At 66.7% G+C, this 9,507-nt stretch overlaps 1 protein-coding gene across 1 annotated transcript; it reads right to left on the minus strand.

Moving 5' to 3' along the window:
* Positions 1-2,158: 2,158 nt before the first annotated feature.
* Positions 2,159-9,507, minus strand: PHF19 (PHD finger protein 19). The gene is made up of 14 exons (XM_062591053.1): positions 9,316-9,507; positions 8,959-9,040; positions 8,728-8,823; positions 8,535-8,635; positions 8,118-8,266; positions 7,853-7,948; positions 7,499-7,567; positions 6,384-6,504; positions 4,909-4,976; positions 4,569-4,739; positions 4,341-4,428; positions 3,954-4,039; positions 3,712-3,807; positions 2,159-3,614 (listed from the first exon to the last, which is right to left on the minus strand). Exons 1-14 carry the CDS (start codon positions 9,505-9,507, stop codon positions 3,296-3,298), a joined length of 1,734 nt encoding a protein of 577 aa, XP_062447037.1. The 3' UTR covers positions 2,159-3,295.

Below are 9,507 nucleotides of genomic sequence, written 5' to 3' on the forward strand. Positions count from 1 at the left end.
TCCTCACCATGTTACACCACGGCGCTCAGCTGCACGGCACCGACGCTCACCTCTTCTTGTCCCTGCTGGACCGGTGCTGCCTTCCTACAGCATCCTGACAGCACTTCTCCGGGCAAGGAGCGATTCCTGCAGCTATTGCAGCACCAGGCACGCGCAGCCCCCCGAAGGACGGTGTGAGATGTGCTTTGGGCTGTATTTCATCAAGTAGCAATGCTGCCCAGAGCAACTGCTAACCAAAGGGCTGCAAAATTTAAATAGAGCAGGTTCTGTCTCCAGCTCATAAGCAGGAGCCGGCACCAGCTGCCGTTCGCTCAGCGCTGACGCAGAGACAGCTCCTCTTGTGCCGCCGGAGAGTGCGACCCATCACCGCAGCGGGTCACCCACGGCTCGCCCAGGGCACTCGCGAGGGGCTGTGCCCAGAGCCGCGCAGCTGAGCCCCCAGCTGCTCAGACTCAAGAAGCCGGGCACTGTAAAGAGCCGGTGCTGTTAAAAAAAAGATTTTTTAATTGTACGTCAGACGTATTAATTACAACTTGGATATAACAAAAGTTGGTTATTACAAGCAGCAACTTGAAATCATAAATCTTTAGAAGGTGCACAGAATTATTATAATATCTATCAGGACTAATGCAAAATATATTCTGGAACAAAAATAGTTTTCAAGGCTCCACATTCAGCTCTCTGGCCCAGGCCGGGGGAGAGGAGGGCTGCGAGCTGCCCTGCAGGGACGCGGCGGCCCGGGCACCGCTGCGCGTGCGACGTCCCTCGGCACGGCGTGGGGCAGGACGCCGCCCGGCAGGGCTCGCGGCGGCCCCGCTTCCCCCGCGGCGGGGAAGAAAGGCTTTACAGGCACTGGTGAAAGGGCGATGCTCTAAGTGGTCCTTTGGAGACAAAGCAAGGCAGAAGGATGTGAAAAAACCTTGCAGCCGTCCCGGTCAGGGCGGTTTGGGAAGTCCCAGCAGTGGCTTCTCCCAGAGACGAGCTGGGACACGGACCCCGGTGGTCCCCCGCAGCCTCTGCTGGAGGCATCTCTCCCTCTCCGCGTGGCTCAGCCTGACACCCCCAAAGCGGGGCGCGAGGTCGGGGCTGGAGAGCCTCCGCAGCCCCAAGCTCCCGCGCTTCGCTTTGGAAAAGCGCCGGGCACGGGGTCTACCATCCGCTCCAGAAACCCTGGAGAAAACTGCTGGTTTCCCCCAGAAATCAAGAGCGCAGACGCTTCTCAGATGGCCTCCCGCGGTCTCGGTATAGAAACAGAAGCAGGCAGCAAATTGCCTGGGTGCTGAGGAGTTGTAACAAAAGGCGTTGCTTGACAGAAGATGCAAAATTACTACGTAAATGAGACTTTCCAACGACAGACGCCCTCGCTGCCGGCAACCCCAGCAAACAGACGCCCCACGCGTCCAGCAAGGCAGCGAGCAGCTGCCGAGCCCCCAAAGCCTCCCGCGGTCAGGGAAGGATCCCGACGGAGAGACCCCAATGCGGTCAGGTAAACCGGCGCACGGGAAATAAAAAGTAAACTAAAACCTGCCGTCGCTTCCGCGAGAGCGGCCGAGGCAGCGCAGCGCCCGGCCGGGGCTACGCGGGCCTGTTGCCCGTCCGCAGCGTGAAGAGCGGCGCCCGCTCCCCACCGCCGCCGCGGCTCGCTCCGATACACCCCGCTCGGCTGCGGACGTGCCAAGTCCTCGTGCTACCAAATAAATTAAAACAAAGCAGCAAATCCCCAAGCCTCCCCCCATCTCAGATATTCCGCTATGTTATTTTAAAAGTAACCGGAGCAGAAAAGTTTATTTTTAAGGACTATGCTCCAGCGCAGCCCTACTGCCGCTCACGCTGACGTGGCGGGAGCACGACCCCGAGCCCCCTCCCACGCCGGACCTCCGGCACCCCTTTTTGGTGCTCCACCCTGTTGCATGGCGAAAACTTGAAATATTTTTTTTTTCAATAAAATATGCTTTTCAAATCGTCCTTCAGTTGCCAGGCCATGAAGGCAGGTACGTGAAAACCTAAGGGTGATGGAGGAGGCAGGCGAGAGCAGCACAGCGCGGCGTCACCCTCGGCAGCCCCGATCCCGGCGGCATCGCCCGGCTCCTCTGCGCCCACCGCGGAGGCGGCATGTGGGTGGCAGAGCAGAGACGAGGAGGACAATATTAAATATGTATATATATATATATATATCTATATATATCTTAAAAGAAAACCATCTAACATTTCTGGTGCTATTAGAGTTTGTAAACAGTCTATGTTTTGCTTTTTAAGATAAGCTCATTTTGTTGCAACCCGACAGCGTTGCTCCAGTTTGGGCGGCGCAGTGGCTTTAGGCAGGGCGACGGACCGCCGCGCTCGGCAGCGCCTCGGGCAACGCGGGTCCCGGCGCCGCTGCGGCTCCGGCTGCCGCTGTCGGTTCGCCTCCTCGTGGGGCACGTCCGGCACGGCGATTCCCGCGGGAGCGAAGGCCTCCGGCTCCGTCCCGGCTACCGCGGCGCCTGCTCGCGAGGCGCCTGCTCTGTCCAACTCGCTCCACCGCCGAGATTGTCAGAAGAACGCGGAAACGGAGCTGCTGCGTCATCTTAGGTCGCGGGACGATCGCAACCAGCCTGCAGAGCTGCCCTGCGGCCACCAAAGCTGGGGCGTTTTCCCCTCGTTTAAAACAAACTACGTTCCATTAACGGGCGGATTTAAGATGAGAAGGAAAATGCTCTCCGACGGCTGCGGCAAGCAGCCCCCTGCCCGCTCGTTCCCGCCGGCGCAAGGACGCAGCAGGTGGGCTCTCCGGCACGAGAGCGAAACCGCTTTGCGCTTTAGCGACGGCACAGTCGTTATTTAAGGCTCGGATGCGGCCGCAGCACCCGGATCCCGCAGGCACCGATGCGAAGTCCGTCGGCGCGGAAGCACGGGCAGCCCCGGAGCTGCAGCCGGGGCCCGGCGGCGCCGGCTCTGCCTCCGGGACGCAGCAGAGAGGCACGGGGAGAAAAGCCCCATCCTCTCGCCGCCGCGACGGCGCCTCTGGCTTAGCCAACGGCTCGGGCAGGAAAAGGCAGCGAGGTGATGCCGTCCGCACGCACGCGGCCAAAAAAATAGATTGTTTAAAAAAAATGCAATTGAATAAAAAAATCCTGCAATTCCGCTCGGCTCGGTGCCAAGCCCGGGAGGGGGTTGCCGGGGGCGCAGCCGGGAGCGCGGCCGGGCGCTTCCTCACAGCCGTGTCCAACGCCCCTTCCTCCTCCTCCTCCGCTTTGCACCCGGGGTGCCAGGCGTGCCCGGGCCCCCGCTCCCCGTGGCGGCGAGGCGGCCCGGCTCAGTACGGGGTGGTGCCTTCCCACTCCACCAGGTACTGGACTTTGCCCTCCAGGGTCACCCTGCGCGCCAGCACCTGGTACTTCTCGCCGCAGACCAGCCGCCCGGCCGCCCCGAAGTAGCTGCTGATGGAGGACTTGAGGTGCGAGAGCGAGGAGTCGTCCTCGCTGATGCTCTCGAAGGTGTGGCTGTCGATGCCGTCGTCCGGGCGCTCGGGGCCGCCGCCGGGCGGGCGCCCGCCGGGCTCGCCGCCTCGCTTCCTCGCCCCCGCCGGCGCGTAGGCCGGCGCCGCCAGCTTTCGCTTCCGGCTGCCCACGGTCCTGCGGCGGCGAGAGGGGAAAGGCGCGGGGATAGCGGGAGGCCGCGGGAGCGAGCGCCGCTCCGCCGCCGGAGCGGGCGAGGAGGCGCCGTCCCTACCTGGACTCGTAGGACAGGCTCGTGGTGGCGGAGCCCGAGGTGCTGGCCGCGTCCGTGGAGTCCACGTCCGAGAGGAAAGCGTGGCCGGAGCCGGAGCTGGGAAGGAGAGAGCAGGTCAACCCGGCCGGCCGGCGTCCCCCGTCCCTCCTGGTGCCAGCCCGGCGCCTGCGGGTTCGCCAGCCCCTGCCGCCGTTTGTCCAGCCCATTGCGCTGCGGCGAGGGATGAGCCGGCCCTCAGCTACCTTTTCAGGCTCTGAATTTCATCCAGTGTGAAGTCAAAGATGCTGGCCAGGTGGTGGTTCGTGCTCCAAGCAGACGTGAAGTCGCTCTGCACGGCGAAAGCAGGCGCTGCAGAGCCGAGCGGCAGCGGCGAGCGGCCCCCCGTGCGCCGCCGGCTCCGGAGCGCTCGGCACGTCCCGGAGCGAGCCCGGCGCTGCCGCCCCGCTGCGGGCCCCCGACGCCGCGGGGCCCGCGGCCCGCAGGGTCTCCCCGCCGCGCCGCACGGGCGAGCGAGCTCCCCGGGGCCGCGGGAGCGAGGACGGGGCTCCGCGACGGCGCGGGGGCCAACCCGGCCGCGGTGCCCAGCTCCGAGACCCGAAGCAGCGACGGAGAGAAAAGCGGAGACTCACGCTGGGAATGGCATCCTCCAGCAGGAACTTGGCCCTTTTCCTCCGAGCAGCTCGCTGCTTCTGCTGCTGGAGCTCGCGAGGGAGCAGGCTGCGGGCGCACAGAGCAGAGGTGACGGAGGCGGCCGGGCCGCGGGACACGGCACGCGGGAAACGCGGGGCCGCGGCAGAGCCGCCAGGACCCTCCGGTGGTGGGAGGGCAGAGGAAAGAGAGCGAGCTCGGTCACTGACCTGCTTTTATGGACGTATTTGCTTTTCCCTCTTTTCTTCAGCTCGCAGGAGCGGCTCTCAGCCGTGCCCGGCGCTTTCTCCGGCAGGACCTTGCTGGGGGGGTTTGGCGGGACACGAATTCGCAGGCGGAAGATGCATTTCTTCTTCTTGATTTCTTTACCGCACAGAAATCTGAGCGGCAGAGGAGAGGAGAGCAGCCCTGAGCCCCCCCGGCTTCTCAGCACAACCCCGCCGCGTCCGTCCCCGGCGGCCCCCGTCCTGCCCCATCCCGTCCCTGCCGCCGCACGCCGCCCTCCGGAAAACGACAGGAAGCCGTCGCGCCGCCGGCGGCCCTGCTCACCGGCTTTTGTAGCTGTTGAGCGCGTTGAGAAGGTGGGGGCCTCGCTCCGAGACCGGGGTGCCCGTCAGCTGGGGAAGAGACGGGCACGGGTCAGCCCCCGGCACCCCCGCTCCCGGCCGGTGCCGGGGCTATGCAACAGCTAAACGCACGGGGGAACCCGAACGCCAGTTTTCAGCTCCTGTCCAAGCAGCGCGATCAGAAAGCCAGGAAGCGAAATCCCAGGAAAGCCCTGGCAGCTGCAGGGCGCCGGGGCAGGGCGAAGCCGCCGAGCCCCAGCCGCCGGCCGCGGGAGGGGGAGCGCGTCTGCCCGCGCTGCCCTCGGCGGGGCGGCGAGCTGTCCCGTGCGGGAACAGAGGTCCAGCGCGCTGCTTTACAGCTGCAGCTCCGACTGGGAAAATTATTAGATGTAACACCAGAACAAATGAAAAATTTGTGCAAGACTGAGTCTCGAGCAGGAGCCCCCGGGGCCTCTGTGCCGCGCGCCCCAGGGCCGGGAACGGCCGCAGGCGCCCGGGAGTGGAGCCGGCGGGCGAGGGGCTGCAGGGCAGCGGCCAGAGCCGGGGGCTTTGCTGAAGAGCGACGTGCAAGCGAGACCGCCGCCGCGGGCACGTCCCCTCCGCCGGCAGCCCGCGCCGCCCCGGCTCTCCCCGCGCTCCGGGAAGGCGCTCGGCTTGGCCTGAAGGCAGGAGAGCCCCGGGCCCGCGCAGCAGCAGGTGCCTTTTGCTCACAACGTCATCAAAAACGCATCAGACAGCTAAAACAGAACCAGCTTTAGAATTCAAAGCTTCCTCCGATTTTTCCTATCCCTCTATGTCTCCATGACTCCGGAGCTGCTGCCGGCCCGAGCGGCCGGAGAGCCGCGCGCGAAGGGCACGGGACGGCTCCGACGCCCTGCGGTCCCAGTCCCCGCAGCCGCCAGCGCCGCGTCCCCGCGCAGCACCTCCGTCGCCGCCCTCCCCGTCCCGCCGGCGGCTCCGCGCTCGCTGCGCGTCGCCCCTCGGAAGCCGGCGGCGCCGGGGCACCGACGCCCGCTGAGGATCCCCACCGAACGGAGTCCGCTGCGGGGGAGAACACCCACGGCATTAGCCAGCACCCCCCGGGGCAGCCGGGCCCGTGTCTGCAAGCCGCTTCCCTGCTGGGAACTAACCAAGGAAGAGCAGCCTCGGGCCAGAGGGAACCGATACTCCCAGCGCTCTGACCCGCTGCACACGAGCAACATGCAAACGCATCTCGAGGTCAGCGGCTCAACTGCTAGAAGAGAAAGCCAGAAGAAATAAGGGAGAGCGCTGCGTGCCGCAGGACTTCACCGTGAGCGCTGCCCTTCGCCGACCGACGTGCGCCGGGCGCCTCCGACACGCTCCGGGGCGGCCGGCGGGAAGCTCGCGCCGCTCCGAGCGGAGGCTCTGCGGGACAGCCAGCCCGCGGCTCCTCTCCCCAGCAGCGCCTCTCCCTTCCTCCCAGCTGCCTGTGTTTACCTTTCCGAGCTGCAAAGGATCCCAGTGGTGATTTACAAAGGCCAAGATTTCCTCAAAGTCGAAGTACTTCTTTTTGCTCTGCACGCCCAGATTGTAGAGGGCCAGATGGACGACATCTACCCTGCAGGAGCAAAGCCAGGGCACTGGCATCCTTCCTTCTCCCGGGAGAAGGTCAGGACTGCAACGACGGCTACGGCCAGGATGCTCTGCCGCGCCAGCACCGCTCGGCAGCGCCTCCCAGCTGAGCCCCTCCGCGCTCACCAGATCCCCCTCCCGGGAAGCCAAGCACCCCATCGACATGCCTCGACCGGGAAGCGCGCGCCCCAGTGGGAGTGGAAAGGTTTGTGTTTGCAAAACCCAATGTATCCCGCAGGATTTTACGTTTGCATCTCTGGACACCTAGCCCAGTAGCATATCCTGCAGGATTTCCCCAATTTTCCTCCAGCCTGCTGTGCTGTGTCGCTCTGTACGAGATCCGAGAGGCAGCCACATGTCAGCACCAGTAACGCGTCCACTAAGGCCCAGTGCGGCGAGGGCGATGGCAAAGAGAATTTGGGTTGCTGGCACTCAATGCAAATCTTTATAACGTGCTTCAGACCATCGCGGTGCATTATAAGGTACCGCATTCGCTCGCATTTCATTGCAGGAATAGCTGACTTGTCACTCAAATGCATTTTGCAGTTATCATCTGGCAAACATCTGTGCTTGGGCTCCAGGGCAGTACGGTAGGTTTGGAGCTTATTAAGAAACAGCTCCCCGGGAAACGGCACCCGGGTGCCGCGGGCTGAGCGGAGGCCGAGGGCAGGGCTCCCGGGGCGGGTGCCACCCCGCGTCCCTCCATCCCTGACAGAGACATCGGCCTCAGGCTTTAAAATAACTCGAGCCAGAACGGAAAAGGGAGCAGTTGCTGCAGGGCTGGAGCAGGCTGCACCCACGGCGAAGGTGCCAGGCGAAGACTCGGGGGCGAGAAAAGCTCGGGCGAAATAACGGGGCATTAGCACACCTGCTTCTCCGGCCAGGGTCCGTGGCCCCGGCGAGCCGGACGCAGCCCGGGCAGCGAGGAGCCCCCGGCTCAGCGCCCTTCCCCGCCGCCGCAGGGCCCCCTCCTTACTTACCACCGCAAGGGCAGGCGCTTGATGTACTCGGGTCCCTGGTTGCACACGGAGCAGAAAAACACGTAGAACCTGGGAAGCAGCAGGGACGGAGAGAACGAGGGCGGGAAGCGGGTTTGGGACGGCGCCTGCCAGAGGACGCAGCCACACGCGGCCCGGGGCGCCCCGCTGCAGCTCGGGGCTCTAGACCCTCGTCTCCCGCTGGACCCCCCCACCACGCAGCCCGACGTGGCTGAGCTCCGGCTGCGGCAGCCCCCGGGCGCCTGAGGCTGCCCAAATTCGGGCCGAGACTCGTGCACGCGCGACCGCCCCTCTCCGGGGAGCCCGCTCCGCCGTGCCGAGCCGGAAAGCACCTACCGGTCCCCGAACATCATGGGGTCGCTGAGGCACTGGGTGCAGGCTTCGTGGAACCACTGCCGGCAGCGGTAGCACTGCAGCATCTTCAGGTACCACCTGGGAGGAGCGGGGGGGGGGGGGGGTGAGGGCTGCCGAGGCGCCCCGCCGGCGGCCGCGAGCTCCCCCCGCCTCGCTGCTCTTGCACGGGGGCTCCCGAACCCCAGAGCTGCCCAGGACCTCCGGTCGCCCCTCTGCTGCCCGGCGGCCGGCGCGCGCGGGGCCTTACTCGCCGGGGCCGCCGCAGTAGCAGTAGCATTGCTGCTGGTTGGTCCGGTGCGGCGAGTCCCACTCGAGCAGCTCGGGGTCGTAGGACAGCACCATCTTGACGGCTTGCAGCGTCTTGGCGATGGCTCCCTTCTTCAGGGCACCCCCCTTCTGCAGGACCGAGTGGGATGGCGGGTCGGCGGAGCCCGCCCGGAGCGGGGGGCCTCATCCTGCACCCGCTGCACGATGCCAGCGGGGACGGCGCGGGACCCCGGCAGGAGCTGGAGAGCAACGCGGGGCTCCCCCCGCGCCACCCTGCTCCCACGGCCTCGTCCCAGAGCATCCTTCCAGCGGGGACACCCCATCCCGAGCCCCCCAACCCACACCAGTGCCTGGGACCGGCCCGGGGACGCCGCAGCAGCCCCGGCCCCTCGCTCACCCGCACGGCCAGGGCGAAGATGCAGCGGCGGCAGAACCACGGCGCGCCCAGCGGGCCCTCGCCGCTGCTGGCCACGGGGATGTGGCACTGCTGGTGGTAACCTAGGAGAAGGGGGGGCAGCGTGAGGAGCGTCCGGGGCCCCCGCGGCCCCCTCCCGCCCGGGGACGGGGCGCGGCGCGCGGGGCCCGCTCACCTAGCCCGCATTTCCCGCAGATGAGGATCTCGTTTGCGGGGCCCGACGTCTTCCCCAGGCAGATGTTGCACTTGGGCTCCTCGCCGGGGACGCCGGCTAAGGGGAGGGAAGGCGGCGGGGTCGGAGGCGCGCGGGGGCCGAGCCCACGCCGCTGCCGGGCCCCCAAAGGGCCGACGCAGCCTCCGCTTGGGGGGGGGGGGGGGGGACGCGTGGGGCCGCGGCGGCGCTCACCGTGCTGGATGTCCTTCCAGAGCACCCAGTACTTGGAGTTATCTTCGAAGGTCACGAGGCAGCTCTGCTTGGAGCCGCTCACCTGCGGGAGGCAGCGGGAGGAGCCGGTGCGCCTCGGCCCACGCCACGGCCCTCTCCCGCCCGCCCTTCCCGCGGGAGCCGGGGGGAGCCCGGGGCGCCGCAGCCCGGGCCGGGATGCTCATCCCGCGGCTCCGCGGCATCTCGGTCTCCTCGAGCGCGGGGACACGCGAAGCCGGGAGCGGGCCGGGCTGCGGGGAGGTCGGGGGGCACCGCGCTCCCGGAGAGACGTGGGGTCGCCAGGGCCGCCCCGCCGCGGCGGACCCGCGCCCGCTTTACCCGTTTGATCTTGCCCAGGTAGTAGAGCCCGTCGGTCCACCGGCACAGCACGTACTGCCCCTCCGTCAGCCTGACCATGAGCTCGCGGGCGCCGGCGCCCCGGCGCGCCGCCGCCTCGCCCGGCGCCTGCTGCACGTGGCTGGCGGCCGCGTAGACATCCCGGATGATGGGGTCCAGCTTGCCGCTCTCCAT

Source organism: Rhea pennata, chromosome 18, assembly GCF_028389875.1.
Source record: "Rhea pennata isolate bPtePen1 chromosome 18, bPtePen1.pri, whole genome shotgun sequence".
In the NCBI taxonomy this organism is placed as follows: Eukaryota; Metazoa; Chordata; class Aves; order Rheiformes; family Rheidae; genus Rhea; species Rhea pennata.